Here is an 18,485-nt window from a genome sequence, read left to right as displayed (position 1 = left end):
AGATCACATCGTAGACCTTTTTCTGATCAATTTCTCTTGAAGCTTCCTCAAAGAACTCAAGCAGATTAGTTAAACAGGATCTACCTCTCCTAAATCCATGTTGGCTATACCTCAGAATGTTATTTGAATCCAGGTAATCTACCATTTTCACTTGGATTATAACTTTGATCACTTTTCCAGTTATGCAAGTTAAACTGATTGGCCTATAGTTTGCTGGATTACTTCTATCCCCTTTTTTGAATATGGGCGTTAAATTAGCATGCGTCCAATCAGGTACCACACCAGCAGATAAGGAACAGTAATCTCATCCTATTTGGTAAGTAAAATGTGGAGCACAAGGTGAGAACCTTGTGACTGGAATTTTGAAAAGCCCTGTATTCAGCAAAGCTGTAACAAACACAGAATACACGGAAGCTGCCACCATTTCGATGAATACTGGCAACTGAATCAAGCAATTTACAGTAATTTAGTTGTCTTTGCGATTTGGCTCCTTAACTACTGTATACTTGTAATGTACTAAGTGCATTACTTCTAAGTCACTTCAGATAAAGCACCTGCTGAATAAATGTTCGTCAATGTCGATTTGTGAGGCGCGAGCATGGAACCTGTCGTGCAAGGATGACGTGCGATGACGTAAATACGTAGGGGGGCAAGCACGAACGAGGCCGGTTTTCGGTCTGCCAAGATGGCGTCGGTGAAGGCGGCGGCGGAAAATGTCTTCAACTAGCTTGTTGTGTTAGATAGGTATTTCGGGTTGCGGCTTGTCTTTTACTTAGGTATACATTTCCAGTCCAAGCAGGACATCAGTTGGGATTGTGTAACCTGCTTAGCGAGCCGCTTTATCTTTAACTGAAGGATTAGGATGGTAATATGACACAGGGTAAGAAGAAAAAGCGGGTGAATCGCAGTCTCCTGCTAGCGAAAAAAATCATAATCAAGGATGGAGGAACGGTAAGTCCGACACATAGCCTTTTTATTTAGCTGATTTCCTTGTATCATCATCATCATCATCATCATCATCATCATCATCATCATCATCATTTAAGATGTACACTTCTTGGGTGGATAGTTGGATGGGTAATGGTCGCTCTTTATTTTAGCGGCCAGTCGCTGTGTATCACCTAGTGTTTGGGTAGAATGCCCTAAAACATGGATCTGGTTTCACATAAACTCATGTCCGTCAGAGCTGTTATTCGCCTGACTAATAGGGATCGTGGCGTTTCAGCGTGGAATTCATCAGGTCCACAGACACGGACATCGGCCGGAGCCCATATGGTTCCTTTAGTTAATAACAATCCTCCGTCCGGGGAAATGACAGCTGTTTAACCTGCAATCTGCGGTCTCAGTCTGCTGCGCTGCCGTCCGTGATCAGGGCCTCCGTAACCAGCGCAATAATACTAAATACTAAATTGTATACTTATGCCATCTGGTAATACAGTTCACGTTTAAATGATCCGGTATTGATACATAATATGATATATGTAAGGATCCACATAATAACATGTCTGAACGGAGCATACACATATAAAATTGAATAGCAGTGATGTATGAATGGCTGATGTGTTTTCCTGTCCGTATCTACAGTTAGGCCTGATAAAATTCATGCCTGCCGTTTGTGGCTTTGGTTTGAGTCCGTTATCACATATGTTTGATGTTTGTCCTATCCGAACAGTTCAAGCATCTCTGGATATATTTTACCCGGTTACAAAGAATGGCTTTACTCAGATCAAGTGCTCATAGTTTTTCTCAGGTGTTCATAGTCGGAGGACTATTAACGCTTTTAAATAGAACTAGCCAAATTATTGTGGTATGAAGAAATAATATAGAAAAGTATCTGAAACCTGAACAAATCTGTTTTTCGTTATGCAAATTATTTCTTGTGAATGGGAATACAATTTATATGGAAAGCATTTGAAATGAGCCGTGACGCACAGGCATTTGCCTCCCAATTAAATTGTTGGTTAACTGCCCACAAATTTCCGAATTAAAGAAGTCCTTCCTGCTCTTTCATTTTCCTAAGCACAACGTGGGTTGCTATGGCAAAAAAACAAGTTAGTTTTCTGGGTGATTCTTATATATTCGGATTTGGAGCAAAAGCGAAACCATAGACATTATGCATTTGGTCAAAGCGAAACTGATACGTTGATAACATGTGTTCGCCCTTAAACTGCAGAGTTACTGTGCCTGCTGCTTTTAAACTAGCTCAGATCAAAGTAAAATCAAAACAAAGTTTATTTATCAAATGTACAACAGTACAGCAATGAAGACTTTCCCGTAAATCTCCTTATAGTAAGTCATAGAAATATGTAAAGAAAATAAATAAAATAGTAAGTAATTCTAAAAATTGTAGTGAAATAAAATAGATGTGTGTAAATTGTCCATACTAATAGCATGATCAGCTGATGCGTGGCCTCGCTGGCTGAGGGTAGATGCTGTCATGGAGCCTGTTCGTCGGTACTCCAATACTGTTTCCCTGACTGCACCTCTTCAAATCGCAGAAAGGAAAGATCTCCTTAAATATACACATGAGATTAAGGGCCGCCCTTCGCTGCAGCTGACCCAGGCACACGGCACACTAGTGTTTTCCAGGACGTTTAGGTACTTGTGGTCAGTTACCTCTTCTTCTCCAACTTGGCAGCCGCAAGGTTTTGGGTCTCCCAGCGTTCATCACGCGGTCATTGTGGTCTTCCTGGAGTTCTTTGCCTGGGGCCTCCTCACTGCACCTACCCTGGGGGTAAGCTTGTTTGTTTGGATATCACATAGGCGATTGTTTCTTGTGCAAAATGGAAGTGTAGGAATAATAGCAATCTGTGAGGAACAGTATCACGTGAAATGTTTACTGTAAAGCTGTAAAATAGCCTTTTCTATTGCATAATTAACCTTCTCTTGCAAGGCCTTATGTGTGCATGGCCCAAATTTCAAAACTATTGTGCAATGCCTACAGCTCTCATACTTATTGCTATAAACAGTGTTCTCTGGCTTGGCCTGCATCGTAAATCTGATGGAAAAAGATGATAAATGTTAAAGAGCACAGTTATATCCTCAGCCTAGAGATATTTTTTAAGTTTATTTCTTTTATTAATATTTTGCTGAATTACAAACTGTCCTTAGTCACTTTCAATGATACAATGACAATTGCATTGTGGGTAGTTCTGGAGAGTCAGTCCTGACATCAGCTGTTCCCTCTAGGTCCTGCACGAGACGTTCCCTAAGCACACCTTCCTGATGAACGGCCTCATCCAGGGTGTGAAGGTGAGCCGCGCCACTCGCTGTGTTCTCTGCTCAGCCTCTCGACTCGGCCCTGCTGCTGTTTATCTTCACACGTGCTCCCCCCCCCCCCCTCCCTTAGGGTCTGCTGTCGTTCCTGAGTGCGCCGCTGATCGGCGCCCTGTCGGACGTATGGGGGAGGAAGTCCTTCCTTCTGCTGACGGTCTTCTTCACCTGCATTCCCATCCCCCTGATGAAGATCAGCCCCTGGTAGGTGGACACGTTATTCATCAGCGTTATAATATGGGGGTATGTAAAACCTGAAATGTAAGAGATTATCGATGGCATCTAGTCCCTCAGAGGGAAACAGGCTGCCGGGTTAGGTGTATGGTACAAACATGGTGTTTGCTAAACATTACTTCTGCACTGCGGTTAAGATCGTATTAGAAGCAGACCGTAACTTGGGTAAGCTCACATCTGTCCGTATGACGTCATTTTCTGGAATGTGCGTCGTGCCACCGCTAATGGCCTGCGCTTCCGTTGCAGGTGGTACTTCGCGGTCATCTCGGTGTCAGGGGTGTTTGCTGCGACCTTCTCCGTCGTATTTGCCTACGTGGCGGACATCACCGAGGAGCACGAGCGCAGCATGGCCTACGGACTGGTGCGTGCCACCCTCCCACTCGTTTGTCCCAAGAGAGCCTGTAACATGCAGTGCGTAATGGGAAGCCTGTGGGCGGCTTATACCAGCCCCCCCCCCCACCCCCCCACGCCTCACACTCAGGATAGCAGAAGTACGACTGATCCTCCATCAGAATGGCTTTTACAAAATGAGGAAGCACGATGAAAGCAAGAGTTGGGTGGGTTTTTCTGGTCTTCCGGCGGTTTGTCTTTGTCTGAGTCATTGGGAGACAGGAATCCATCCCAGGCAGCATGGGGCGCTGAGGCATGCACATACATTTTGGGCATTTTAGAGAGACAGTCAGCCCAACTGCATGTTTTTAGATGCAGGAGGAAACCAGAGTTAAACAGAAGAGCTGCACTGATATTTTACTATTCAGCTTCATCATTACAGATGAAGAATTTCCCTCTGGGATCAATAAAGTTCAACTAGTCTAATCACTAATCTAATCAGTAGTACACAGAGGTACACATAACGAGAAGTGAATATTCACTCAACGTTTCACAACCCGGTCCTCGAGGATCCTCCGGACAATCCACGTTTTTGCTCCTGCATGGAGATGGGAGGGAGAAAAAACATAGAACATCTGGGGTTTCTCAAGGGTCGGGTAGGGAAACACTCAGGGCCGGTTCTAGGCAGGGGCACGGGGGGGGGGGGGGAATGTCCCACCAAATGCTCCGCCTGCCCTACTAACGCCAAAGGTTCTTTGCAAACGCCAAATATCCAGCCCTAAAAATCTGATTGGTTGGTTTGTCCAGAGTAAAATAAAGTGACGCGAGCAGAGCAGTCAGTGTCAACTCTCGTAGGTGTATGCATCCTGTCCATTCTCTCAATCGGTCTGTAAGATTTTGGGCTGATATATCAGGAAATATTTACATGGAGTAGAAGTTGGATTACTATAACAGAGTATAGTAGGTGGGCGCGTTAGTGTTAGATAACATTAGCGTTAGCTGCACTCTTACCGTTGGCCGTGTGTATCTGTACTTTTTTGGTATTCCTTTTCTTTCTATTTTTTCTTAGAGCAAAGTCAAAATAGAGAAGCTATCTCTTGAATCTCCTTTAAACGTGTTTTAGACTGATTTCAACCTAACGTTAGCTGCAAGTTGATGGTTAGCTGACTGTTCTCCTCTGTGTTAGCTAGCATTAGCTGCATATTTCTGAACACTTCAGATCCCCCCCCCCCCCAATTTCAGTGTTATTTTCGCTATAATTTTTCTCTTCGTCATGCATCGATTTATGATTGTCAAATCTAGCAAGGCTGCTGCTCCAGAGCAACAGTCAGCAAAGTTGAACATCCCCGTGTTTTGAAGCGACATCCCAAGCCATCATGGTGCAGCCCTGTTGCCCAGGCACCTCAATCCCATTACCCCGTGCACTACGCCAACGGAAGGTGATTGCGGGACCACGATTACTGATGGTAGCCATGGATTGAATAGCTGTGCTCCAACCTAGTTTTTCCTAAGCGTAACTTCAGCCAGACTGCACGTGCATTCAACCACGGTTGGTACCGTGGGAGACAGTGGCTAGAGTACTCTACAAATCTAGATTCATGTTTATGTTTCCCCTGTCGCAAATTCAGTGCGTCTAATGACAGAGATACTGTTTTTACCAAGCAAGGATTTAATAATTGGAAAACGGCATTAGAGAAAGACAAGGGATTCAGCAAGAATGCATCTAGCCATGGTCATTTGAAGAATGTAGTAACGTGGTCTCTAATGCAAAAGAGGGCGGCAACTGGGAAAACTATCGCAAGGCTTTTGGGGCCCAACCAAATAGAAAAAAATGCATAGTATGTCAAAAGCATAGGAGAGGTAGTAAAGTTCCTTTCAGTTAATGAGCTTTCTTTTTCGTGGTAGCCAGGAAAGGGAGCTTGGTGATGATGAACAGCATTTGTCTGCTGGCCTCTTCCTAAAGCTGTTTGAATACACACTGGCAAAGGATCCCAAACTTAAAGAAATTGCAAAAAGTATTCCTCAAAATGCAAAATGCACATCCAAAAACATTCAGAATGAAGTAATTGACACTCTAGCCACTTTTAGTATTAAAATCAATGATCAAAAAGAAACACAATAATGCAGATCATACAGGGTTTGGGATTAAAAGTGATTCAACTTGAGACAGATGCAATGTGGAAACTCCTTCAGTTATAATTAGGTTCGTGCATGATGGCATTCCTGAGGAACACCTGATTGGTCGTCTTGATCTGAGTCGGCTGGATGCAGAATTCGTTACCTCCCATATAATAAATAATCTTTCTGACTCAGGTTATTAGTCAGTGCTACGATGGGGCCTCAGTTATGAGTGGGGTCAGGGCTGGGGGTCTCGGCCTTGTTGTAACAAAAGGTAGGTAAATATATTCCCTGTATCCACCGCTGTAAGCACCCGCTTCACTTAGCAGTGATTCATGCAATGGAGACAGAGCCATGTGCAAAAACATTTTTTGAGCTATCAAGATCACTACACTCCCTGTTCCATCGTCATTATGTGTCACAAAACTATCAAGTCCCCTCCCTTAAACGCCTGCTAAAGGTGCGGTGGACAAGTCACCATGATGTGACCGTGTCTTGTGGAATATCAGGATGCTATCCTTAATATCCTTTCAGAGATTTCAGAGGACAGTGCAGCAGATGTGAGTATTTGCATAGAGGCATTCGGTTTGTTGATGATGCTGAGAAAACATAATTTCTTTGAAAGAGGCAGATTCCTTCTGAAAGTGCTTGGCGCCTTGAAGCCTGCAAATTCTATTTTACAGGCTCCTTCTGTTGACCTTTGCCTTGCTGGTGAAGTAGTCAGTGCATCTCTACAGACTCTGAGGAAGATGAGAGATGATGACTCACTGAATAATTTTGAGATCGACACCCCTGTTCCTACAACTAAAGGAAAAAGAACAATGGGTTCACAGCTTACAGACAGTGTTGTTTTATACACTGTAGGTCACACTGAAACCTCTGAGAGTCCTAGCCAGGCTTTGAAGAGAGCTCTTCTCAACATTCTGGACAGAGCCATTGTGGAGATGGAGACCAGGTTCTCCAGAGGCAATCTTGATCTGATGATGGCAGTGAATTGCCTTCTCCCACTTCCTCTTTTCTGGATGTTGCCTTGTTAAGCCCCCTGCAGAAGCTGGCAGCTACTGCCTGCAGTGACAGCCTTTCTAATGAAATCTGTGTTGCAAAAGTCATGTTAGAAAAGAAGTTCACCTCTGCTGCTGCAGACCTTTCCACCATTTGCAAACACCTCCAAGAGTTTAAGGAAGCGTTTCCTCAGCTCCATCATCTCTATGTAACTGCTGTTGTGATTGGAGTGTCATCTACCCAACACCCTTCCGATGTACAATGTTACACGAGAGAGAGAAAAACTTGGTGATTCCAGGCTCATGAGGCCATAACAGCTGGACTAGATGTGGCTGAATTTGTTAGGGTTTTTGCACAAAGTTACAGAAGACTGATCCTACGATAGAGAACATATAATATGATCAATGAGTCACTGAAAAATGATAATGGGGGGAAAAAAACTTAAACAGCAAACTAAATAAACTCAAACACTGAGAATATTATGGGTGTGAGGTCAAAATACTAAGATTATGCGTTGGAGGGTTTAAAAATATTAATTATAACTATGGTTTACTTTAGTTTTGTTTAAAAAAAAAAAAAAAAAAAAAAACCTAAAACAGACCATTTTATAGCTTAAACATATAAGTATAACACTAGACGTTGGCGACCCACCAACACCTCTTACTGCCCCCCATTGAATGCAGTCTAGAACTGGGCCTGGAAACACTGCTGTAGATTTGAAACCATAAAGCCTAATAAAAAGGCCACAGGTCCCTTCGCTCTCTCCGCTGACCTGTAATGGCGCCTCATGTTCTGATCTGCTTCAGGTCTCGGCCACTTTTGCTGCCAGTCTGGTCACCAGCCCGGCCATCGGGGCCTACCTGAGCCGCATATACGGGGACAGCCTGGTGGTGGCGCTGGCGTCGGCCATCGCCATGTTGGACATCTGTTTCATCCTGGTGGCCGTGCCGGAGTCCCTGCCGGAGAAGATGCGGCCGGCGACCTGGGGAGCGCCAATCTCCTGGGAGCAGGCCGACCCCTTTGCTGTGAGTGGAGACGGGAGGCTTTACTGCCTGAGCGAATGCAAACATGGTCATTTGTGTCATGACTTAGGATTCTGGGATGTGATTTCCTGCAGGCTGCAGTTTGGTATGATTCGTTGCTTTTATTTGGATGGCCTGAGGGAGGCGCTGTATTACGCTGTTGATGAGCTGCAGCGTGCGCTCCAGGCCGCTCTCGTCATCTCGGCTGAGCGGCCGTGAGCAAATCCGGGCTCGTTTATTCAGACAAGGTGTCTCACACCGTTATCTGATCGGGGAGTAGAATGTTGATTCATGCACAAACCGCAGAGCAGCGCTTTGCTTTTGTCCTGGCAAGTATGAGCAGGTGTTCAGTCCCTGGGAGCGTTTCTGCTTTATTCAGCTGCTGACTGAGTACCTATCAGTCCTCACTGCTGCTGCTTAGGGCTTTATATGGAACTGAATCTAGGGATACACCAGCCCAGTAGGGCTGGGACTCTAGAGCCCACGGGGGGTCGTCTCAGCCCCTGTGTGACAGATCATTAAAGATGTCAGCCTGTTAAGATGCTGGACTCGCTCCTGTCTGACTTCCCACGGTCTGTAGCTTGCTGGCAGTAGATGTCATGCTGGCTATCTGGTTCTCAGGCCTGTAACCTGCTCTTTAGATGGGGCTTTCCTGTAATAAACCTTGGCTGTTCATTCTTTATTCATAATAATGACGATGATCTTGACTCTAAGCCGTCAGGGAAATAAACTTAACTGCAGCCGCTCCTGAACCTTTTCTCTGAGTCCTTGTCCTGATTACGGGGCGGCGCGTGAGGCTGGCTCTGCCCTCGGCCTCTTAGCGTAACGCTGCCCATTCCTTTACACCCCCGGCAGTCCCTGCGGAAGGTGGGCCAGGATTCGACGATGCTGCTCACCTGCATGACCGTGTTCCTCTCCAACCTCCCTGAGGCCGGACAGTACTCCAGCTTCTTCCTCTACTTACGGCAGGTGGGTGGGTCAGACCAGCCGCTCCGCACGTCCTCCTCTGACCTCACAGGCAGACCTTTTTATTGACATTTCCCATAATTCCCTGTTTTTTTTTTTTTTGCCTGGCTAATGTATGTATTGTTGTTGTTAATGTATATTTTAATTAAATAATCACAAGGAAGAATTATATTTCTTTTTCTGGCCTGAAAAAAACATTTCCTGTTAGGATTTCTCTGTTCCAGCCTGGCTGCACCAGTCTGACCTGAAATAGCCCTGATACCTAAATTGCATTGTGCTGCCACTTCTGTTGTGTTCGCCATTTGAGGCTGGTCTCTCTGCTCTGTCTTGCAGATAATGAGATTCTCCGCTGAGAGCATGGTGGCTTTCATAGCAGTGCTTGGGTTACTCTCCATCATCGCACAGGTACCTGTCCGTCTGGTCTCTGCAGTTGGGTTAAATTATAACTGGGTGTTTTATCTGGCTCATACGACATCTCCTTTCTGGTCACATTCACCTTTATACTATGTGTTTTTAATCGGATAGTTCAGGGCTTAATGAAGGACTCTTTCTGTGGCTAGACGGTGGTACTGAGTTTGCTGATGAGGTCCATTGGAAATAAGAATACTATCTTACTGGGCCTGGGCTTCCAGATCCTGCAGCTCACCTGGTACGGGTTTGGGTCCGAGCCATGGTAAGTAGTGTATTGCACTCCATCTCAGTGATGAGAGGAGGGGGTAATGGCTGAGTAAATGGTGTCTGAATGGGATTCCCCCCCCAGGATGATGTGGGCAGCAGGGGCTGTGACAGCCATGTCCAGCATGATCTTCCCAGCGGTCAGTGCGCTGGTGTCCCGCACAGCAGACCCCGACCAGCAAGGTAACCACCACTTCCCCCACGTCGGCTTCCGATGCTTCTGATTGGTTTATACCTGGTGAATTAGGACGTGTCCGGGCTTGTCTCACACAGGGGTGGGCCAGGGCATGATCACAGGAATCCGGGGGCTCTGCAACGGCCTCGGACCGGCGCTCTACGGCTTCATCTTCTACATTTTCCATGTGGAGCTGGACGAGGTGCCTGGAGGCGGTCACGAGAACCAACACCCTGCTCATGACATGCAGCCGGTACGTCGCCCCCTTGTGGTCTGAATGCCTTATTTAAACGTGTTCCTTTAGTGTGCTGGTAGCTTTTGAGGATGTTGGTGATTAACAGCCAGCCACACATCCTCCCCTCCCAGAATTCGGTGATCCCGGGCCCACCGTTCCTGTTTGGCGCATGCTCCGTGCTGCTCGCCCTGTTGGTGGCGCTGTTCATCCCTGAGCACAGCGGGCACACTACACGCCCTGGCAGCTGGAAGAAACACGCCTCCCCTCCTGGCCACCCGCACAGCCCCCAGCCTGCTGGGGAGGCGAAGGAGCCGCTGCTCCAGGACACCAATGTGTGATGGCGCGCATGGGCCTTAAAGCAACGTCCTATATAAGGTCTGCATGTACATAAGAAGGCCAGGCTCTCGGTTTTACTCTGTGGTCAGGTTTTTATAAAGGGGAGTGGCTCACTCAGGGACACGCACCTGAACACAGTGTGTTCGCCGGAAAAGCTTTCCACCACGTTGTCCGCCGGACCGCGTCTCTGGGAGCTGGAGTTCTGGACAGCCGCTTCAGCTTCCTAAAGGCCAGCCTTAATCGACGGAGAGGACTACATGGGGACGTTTCTTCCTGATCATGTCGGTTGCCTGACAACTTATTACCCAAAATTCTAAATTGATTAAATTATCAGGGTGTGATGGTGAAACGTTAGTTTTAGTTTACCAGTATTCGAGAATACTGTAATGGGACCAGATTCTCACACTGATGTTTTTTTTCAACTGCTTAACATAGGAAGTGTGTAGGGCAAGTCCTGTACTTTTTAACCCTGCATATTTACAGCAAACTGTTTACACATCAGATTGTGTGTGTTGCCTTTTAGCTGTTCTGTTGACATCGGAGGCCTGATACTGGTGCATTGTGTAGCTTTGGAAGTGCAAGATCTGTCATCAGTGGCCTTCTGTAGTGTCATGAAAATGCTAATTTACCAAATACCTGAAATATTACATATGGAATTGTGACTATAGTTTTGTGAACCCTTGTTGTATTGAATTGGTATTGTAATATTTCACAATGTTTTTGTTTTACCTGAATGGTTTTTGCTGACTTTTAACCCCTTGACTGATGCTGCTGTACATATGTCAAAATGAAACCAAGATTATTGGTTAATTAGCACATTATTTGTATGTTATGAAGAAAATAAAGTGAGAGACAATCTTATCACTTTGGCCAATGAAGCACTTCACCCCCCACCACCACCACCACAGGAAATATGGAGTAAAACTGATGCTTTTGTTGCAAAGTGTTTAAAAGAATTTTAATGAAAAAATATACATATGCACACCAACTCATCCCCCTATATACAATTTTTTACATTGATAGTCATCCTTCTACCTCAACTAAGGTAGAAGAATGACCATGGTAGCCTACATCAAGTCCACAGGTCAACCATTCTCTGGACATAATCACGAAAACTGGCTCAGATGGCCAGTGAATGATTAATCTCTCCTGCAGGGAATGGAAACGGCGACTGTACAGCACCTGCTCCGTGGCACTGCAGTCTACTGTGATCAAACATACATACATCCTGTAGTGTTTCAAAATGGCAGAACACTGTGCAAGCATTGAAAATATGTATATCATGGCCTCAGATTAGGTGGTTTAGCCTGGCAACAAGCACAGGATGGACTGCCGGGGTCTTTTTGCATGAATACACAGAGACTGCATGGTGCCGACATCATACACTGATCACCAAGGAGACGTGAAACATAATTCACCCATTTCCACATTTGCATACAAGCCAAAGTTTCATTACAGCATGGTAAACTATCGACGACTGGTTCAAAATATTTCCTTTAAAAGCACCACATGCATACACCAGCGTACGTCAACACGCCGATCGGCACGGCTCTGACGGCGCAGCTGGGACCTCGAGGGTAAATCTGTCAGCCACCATCAGCTTGGAAAATATGCTGAGGGGGCAGAGTGCAGTCCGGGCTTGGAGGGGGGGGGACCGGCAGTCAGAGTTGGTCTGGGGGCTTCTGCGGACCAAAACCATTTCAACCAGAAATGAAAAACTGAACAGCTCCCAGAATTCTTTGTTTCTGATCGGTCCTGATTTTGGTCTCACTGCTCTGACTGTCAACGGGTCACTTTACTAGGTGGGAGAGCCAGGAAACGCCAGTGTTTTACCTCTGCTGTTGGGAAGGAGGCCATGCAAGGGAATGCTGTCATCTCGCCTCTCAAAGTACTTGGAGTCCAGTCCTGGGGGCTCCCTGCTACAGGAAGAGAGCAGGGAACTGAGCCGGGGGGGTGGTGAGTAAAGGGGGGGGGGGGGGGGGGGGCTGTCGCACTCCATGACATACTTCTCCTTGTTGGAGGCGGGACCCTGATGTGCCGTGGGGCCCCCCTGCCTCACATCCACAGGAGATGGGCCTGCTTTACAGCCAATGGGCTTGAACTGCACCTGCTCAAGGGTCAGCAAAACAAGAGCAGAGTAACAGCCTTTGAAAATCACACATTATTGCCATTTTTCTGGTAGTTCTGTGGCAGAAATCAAATTCATCTGCATAGCCTACAGCTAGGAGACAGAGGGGTTACTATGTACACACTGACAAAATTCAGCTGATAGCGGTAACCATAGTGACCATGGAGGCAATGCTGTCCAACGACTGGGGGTTACAGAGCTAGAATGAGAGAGGCCTGCCTTGGGGCCAGTGTCCTCGTTGTACAGTGCGAAGGTGGGGCGGCTGCCTGAGCTCACAGAGGATGACAGGGGGAAGGCGTGCTTGGAATTCAGCGTGGAGGTGATGGGGTAGCCTGGGGCGAACGGCCGACTGTCCAGCTGGAGGAGAGACAGAGGAGCACAGGCCAATCAGAGCTGCTGCTATGGAGGCCTCAGAACAAATCAAAACCAGGGATGCAGGACTCACCATCATATGAGAAGAGCCGGTCACTCTGCCACCCACAGCCAGCGGCTGGGGGGGCGGGGTCTGGAACGCCCCCGAAGGTTCCGGCTTCCGGGCCAACTGGTTCTCATTCAACTGCTTGTTCAGCCAATTGATGACTTGGGTTTAACAAAATGAGAGAATATAAACTACTGAATATTTCATGTGCAACACTGAATAATTCACGGGGTGTTATCGCTTAAGGAAACCAGGAGAGGGTCGATAAATCAGGGACACCAGCTGCAATCCTTAACTGCAAATTTTAAATGTATGCAGGACACAAATACAAAATAACCTAACACATAAGTCTTGGGCTATAATTACGCAGAACATCTCCAGAGACAGTCCTCCGCTCACAGACATGGGCATGAACCCTAAGCCTACCATTCTCGTTGGTCTTTAACACCTCTCTGCTCTCATCCAGTTTCTGAGCAGTAGCTTCCAGTTGTTCTTTCAGTTTTGATACCTATGAGTCAGGAAATTACAGTTAACAAGAGCACATTCTTCAGCAACAGTAAATGTACTTAATGCATATTTAATGTACATGTTTATCCAATAGACTGCTATATGAATAGACAGAATGTCATCTATATTGTGATCCCCCTCGACACCCAATCAGCCGCACGCGCGTGTCTGAGTGTGTGTATATATATATGTGTGTGGGTTTGTGAGCCTCGACCTCCTCGTCTCTACGCCTCAGCTGCTGCCTCGTCTCCTCCAGCTCCTTCTGCTCCCTGTGGAGCCTCTCCGTGGTCTCCTGCAGCACCTTCTCCTGAGACACGGTCACTGTGTTCTTCACCTTGATCTTCCCCACCAACGCCCTCGTCTCCGCCTGCAGCTTCTTGATGATGCCGTTCGCCTGGAGACAGGAGGAGCCGCAGACACGTGTGAGGCGACTTTCACGTCCATTGGGGTGCCGGGGGCGTTACTCCATGCGAACGGGCGACGCACCTTGATCAGCTCCTCGGATAAGGACTTTACGGTGGCCTCCAGTTTTCCGATGTGAAGCTGCTTGTTCTCGACGTTCCCTTCCACGGATGTCTGCGAGAATTCAAAGGCGTCACCATCTGCCGGACCTCCCGTTCACTCCCAAATAGATGGACAGCCTACCTTCTGCTGCTGCGTGGCCTCCAGCACCTCCTTGGTGCGCAGCACCAGCTGCTCCTTGTCCTTCATCTCCTGCTCCAGGACGGCCACTCGCGTCTGCAGCTGGTTGACCTGCCGTTCCTTCTCGTGGCACTCCTGGTCCAGCGAGCCATTCTCCCGTCGCAGTGACATGGCCTGCTGCTTCGCCCGCTGGCACTCCTGCCGACAAACATGGAGGGTGCGGTTTGTACGAGGAGGTGGGCGGAGCTCCTTATCGCCATGAAGGCTCGCTCGAAGCAAGCTCACCTCCTCCAGTCCTGCCAGCTTGGCTTTCATGTCACGGATGGTCGAGTCGGCCTTGTACTTCTTCTCCGTCAGGTCTCGGTTGGAGGCTTCCAACTCGGTCAGCCGGCTCTGGAGGTGCTGCGTGCTCTGCAGGTGCGTGGCCTCCAGCTCCCTGCGCAGATGCTCGCTCTGCTGCTGGAGTTTCGTTTGGGTCTGTTCGGGACCGACAGTTCGCAGAGGGATGGGAAGCCAGACTGAGGCTGCAGTTCAGTATGACTTTCAGGACCCTTAAAAGTTACAAGTATGCTGATGCACAAAAGTGCTCAGGAAAATCCATTTAGAGATTAAGCACAAGGCACAGAACATCAGCCCCCGTGGGCTCACCTCTAACGCCTTCTCCCGCTCGGTCGTGAGGTCCTGGGTATGCCGGCTGGACAGGGAGGTGGTGTGGGACGTCCATTCCCCCCGCAATTTATCCAGCTCCCGGCTCTTCTCCGACAGCGTCTGGGGCAGAGAGGTGGAGGATTACGAGGCTGCTGTCGACCTGCACGGTGCATGATGGGCGGGTGGATCGCTCAGCACCTGCTGTGTATAGCTGAGCTGCCTGGTCAGGTCCTCCTCTGTTCTCTTCAGTTTCTGTTCCAGCTGCTGCTTCTCCTCCTGTCACAATGGAGGGACTCACATGTCACTGTACGTCTGTTCGTGTTTATGAAGGTCAGAAGCTGTACATTCTAAATAACCCTGTCAATCCAATTAAATCACTAAAATCCACATATACATAAAATTTGGTCTGCTGTGTAACTGCTAAAGGAGTTTACTTTGATGAATAGAAGATATGACATGTTCTTGCTAAAAAATGCTGAACATACTGTAGATTTATTTGTTAGCAAAGAACAGTGAGTGTATTTTTAGTAAATGGTAACAAATGTATTAAATCTCAGTGTGTGCAAAAACTTGACTGTGAAATTAATACTTTTGAGATTGAAACACAAGCATGGATTTAGAAACCACTATATTCCAGACATGGTCAAAGTTCCCTAAAAAGTCAGCTAAGGTTAATAATGTAGATAGTTTTCCATGGGACTCGCACGGCACTTAGGAAGTAGCAGGAAAACAGTGAAAACCTCCTTCCACAGACCTTCAGCTGGGAGAGGCAGCTGGCCAGATACTTTTTGATATCGACATCCGTCCCATGCAGGAGCTTCAGAGACAGGTGTGTGAGGTGTTTGAATGCGTTGGTTTCCACAATGTTCAGGCTCGCGTGGCTGTGCTCCAGCAGCTGAGATGAAGAGGACAACTGGAGAAGAAACCTACCGCAGAAGAAAATGACAAAGAGTGAAGGCCCAAGGGTACGGAGTTCAAGCAAAAAAAGCAAAGGCAAGTATCAAGTTTTGTCACATACGCAAACATACTTCTATGCGCTTTTTCCAAATGCTCACCTCGGACTGTCTTTGTCTTGTTCAGATATACACAGGTTTAACAAATCGATAAATTTCTGAGGAAAGGCCGAGAAGTCCACCAACAGGCCCTGCTGAACTTTTAAACTGTTAACAACAACACAGGATCTGTATTAACTTCAAAGTCTTTCAGGATGACCGCATGAATCACTACAGCGGTCATACAATTCCAAAAACCGGGTTAGTTGGTCAGAGCATTTCTTCAAGCACATATCAAAAACATTTGGTTTTGTAGGTAAAATGCACTACGCTCCAATTTCATAATAAGCTTTAAAAATATCCCTTAATTCCTTATATGCGATAGTAGTAAAGTACTCTCGTTTAACGTTTAATATAAATCTTTAATATAGGCAAATTACTGGCGATGACAATTAAATTAAAGAACGGGTAATTTTGATATGGTTAATACCTTTGAAAATCCTCCTCAGAAATGGTAAGGTTGTAGAGAAAGTAGGGGTCGGCATCATCTGTCAACCGCACTACCAAATCCTGTCAACCAAAAAGGGACAGGCCGTGCTTGGGGACAAGGACAAACATTTTTCATAATATACGTTCTTAGCAGTCAATTCGGGTAGGTAGTAATTTATAAAGAAAAATATGAATTTCATTGTTCTTGCAAAAAACCCTAAAACAAAGTCATGTTACAGTACTGTTATATTTGTCTAAAATTAAGTGCGATTACTCACTCTCTTGTGCACCGGATTTGTAGTCAGCTGAAGCTCAACGATGATCCGTATGGTGCTACGTCTGTAGAGAGAGAAGAAAAACATATATTAGCCAAAAGTGCAAAGCGTGATACATAAATCAAATATACATATACATTAATGTTCTGTATTGGTAGTATCTTATATTTGATTCAGTCTTTAGCAATTTAAAGCAACAGGCCGGTCGGCTGAAGCGGCTAACCCAGCTTACCGGTCTTCGCAGTCTTTACATTTGATGTGTACTTCTAACACTTTATTGAAAAGTTTCTCCGACATATTTGTTTCATATTCCAGAGCGCCTCGTGTGAAATCCAATATATTCTCTCGAGTTGGATGCAAATCCGTTTAATTTGTTGATTTGAGCTATTTTGAGTTTGGCGCTCCCCTGCCGCGAATGGCAGTTACGGACCAGGACCGGAAACCGGAAGTCGGGTGTAGGGCGCGTTTTGCGCGGTTACTGTGGCGACGCAGACGCTTCCCTGCTGCGGGAAGTGTGCTGGCAGTATGACAAACGAATGAATCTGAAGCATGGTGGGGCTGCATAAAGTTTTAACTTGCTGGAAGTATCGGGAAAACGGAAAATCTATTAACAGTATTAACATTTTATGTTAACATTTTATTAATAATTTCTATAAATCTCTAAAAATATATATATTATATATACACTCACCTAAAGGATTATTAAGAACACCTGTTCAATTTCTCATTAATGCAATTATCTAATCAACCAATCACATGGCAGTTGCTTTAATGCATTTAGGGGTATGGTCCTGGTCAAGACAATCTCCTGAACTCCAAACTGAATGTCAGAATGGGAAAGAAAGGTGATTTAAGCAATTTTGAGCGTGGCATGGTTGTTGGTGCCAGACAGGCCAGTCTGAGTATTTCACAATCTGCTCAGTTACTGGGATTTTCCCGCACAACCATTTCTAGGGTTTACAAAGAATGGTGTGCAAAGGGAAAAACATCCAGTATGTGGCAGTCCTGTGGGTGAAAATGCCTTGTTGATGCTAGAGGTCAGAGGAGAATGGGCCGACTGATTCAAGCTGATAGAAGAGCAACTTTGACTGAAATAACCACTCGTTACAACCGAGGTATGCAGCAAAGCATTTGTGAAGCCACAACACGCACAACCTTGAGGCGAATGGGCTACAACAGCAGAAGACCCCACCGGGTACCACTCATCTCCACTACAAATAGGAAAAAGAGGCTACAATTTGCACGAGCTCACCAAAATTGGACAGTTGAAGACTGGAAAAATGTTGCCTGGTCTGATGAGTCTCGATTTCTGTTGAGACATTCAAATGGTAGAGTCAGAATTTGGCGTAAACAGAATGAGAACATGGATCCATCATGCCTTGTTACCACTTTGCAGGCTGGTGGTGGTGGTGTAATGGTGTGGGGGATGTTTTCTTGGCACATTTTAGGCCCCTTAGTGCCAATTGGGCATCGTTTAAATGCCACGGCCTACCTGAGCATTGTTTCTGACCATGTCCATCCCTTTATGACCACCATGTACCCATCCTCTGATGGCTACTTCTAGCAGGATAATGCACCATGTCACAAAGCTCGAATCATTTCAAATTGGTTTCTTGAACATGACAATGAGTTCACTGTACTAAAATGGCCCCCACAGTCACCAGATCTCAACCCAATAGAGCATCTTTGGGATGTAGTGGAACGGGAGCTTCCTGCCCTGGATGTGCATCCCACAAATCTCCATCAACTGCAAGATGCTATCCTATCAATATGGGCCAACATTTCTAAAGAATGCTTTCAGCACCTTGTTGAATCAATGCCACGTAGAATTAAGGCAGTTCTGAAGGCGAAAGGGGGTCAAACACCGTATTAGTATGGTGTTCCTAATAATCCTTTAGGTGAGTGTATATAGGCAGAGAATAACCCAGGAGGGGGCGCCAACCGATCACCGGGGGCTCAGCTATTTGACTTGACTCAATTAGTGGAAGGTTTTAATAAGACGCTCATCTCAGTCTATCAA

General features: G+C 46.2%; 2 protein-coding genes across 4 annotated transcripts; one reads left to right on the top strand and one right to left on the bottom strand.

The window, feature by feature from the left end:
• The first annotated feature begins 636 nt into the window (after window positions 1–636).
• mfsd14a1 (major facilitator superfamily domain containing 14A 1) lies at window positions 637–11,227 on the top strand. Its single transcript, XM_023813320.2, has 12 exons — window positions 637–951; window positions 2,639–2,734; window positions 3,190–3,252; window positions 3,350–3,477; window positions 3,754–3,868; window positions 7,764–7,982; window positions 8,835–8,948; window positions 9,279–9,350; window positions 9,506–9,618; window positions 9,706–9,803; window positions 9,894–10,048; window positions 10,162–11,227. Exons 1-12 carry the CDS (start codon window positions 871–873, stop codon window positions 10,366–10,368), a joined length of 1,461 nt encoding a protein of 486 aa, XP_023669088.1. The 5' UTR covers window positions 637–870; the 3' UTR covers window positions 10,369–11,227.
• Window positions 11,228–11,297: 70 nt separating this feature from the next.
• sass6 (SAS-6 centriolar assembly protein) lies at window positions 11,298–16,972 on the bottom strand. 3 transcript variants are annotated; one of them, XM_023813316.2, is made up of 17 exons: window positions 16,698–16,972; window positions 16,469–16,529; window positions 16,192–16,271; window positions 15,765–15,869; window positions 15,464–15,635; window positions 14,908–14,985; window positions 14,710–14,829; window positions 14,347–14,538; window positions 14,065–14,259; window positions 13,906–13,995; window positions 13,634–13,813; window positions 13,339–13,420; window positions 12,940–13,073; window positions 12,714–12,851; window positions 12,373–12,473; window positions 12,200–12,285; window positions 11,298–12,048 (listed from the first exon to the last, which is right to left on the bottom strand). In XM_023813316.2, the coding sequence occupies exons 1-17, from the start codon at window positions 16,760–16,762 to the stop codon at window positions 11,963–11,965; spliced, it is 1,965 nt and encodes a 654-aa protein (XP_023669084.1). In that variant the 5' UTR covers window positions 16,763–16,972; the 3' UTR covers window positions 11,298–11,962. The 3 variants fall into 3 exon arrangements, with proteins under 3 accessions (XP_023669084.1, XP_023669086.1, XP_023669087.1); XM_023813318.2 differs by having other exon boundaries at window positions 12,373–12,476; window positions 12,771–12,851; XM_023813319.2 differs by having other exon boundaries at window positions 12,771–12,851.
• Window positions 16,973–18,485: the final 1,513 nt, after the last annotated feature.

This window comes from Paramormyrops kingsleyae, chromosome 15 (genome assembly GCF_048594095.1).
Source record: "Paramormyrops kingsleyae isolate MSU_618 chromosome 15, PKINGS_0.4, whole genome shotgun sequence".
Lineage (NCBI taxonomy): Eukaryota > Metazoa > Chordata > Actinopteri > Osteoglossiformes > Mormyridae > Paramormyrops > Paramormyrops kingsleyae.
Note: the sequence above shows the minus strand (reverse complement) of the source record. Positions and strands in the feature narration are given on the sequence as shown.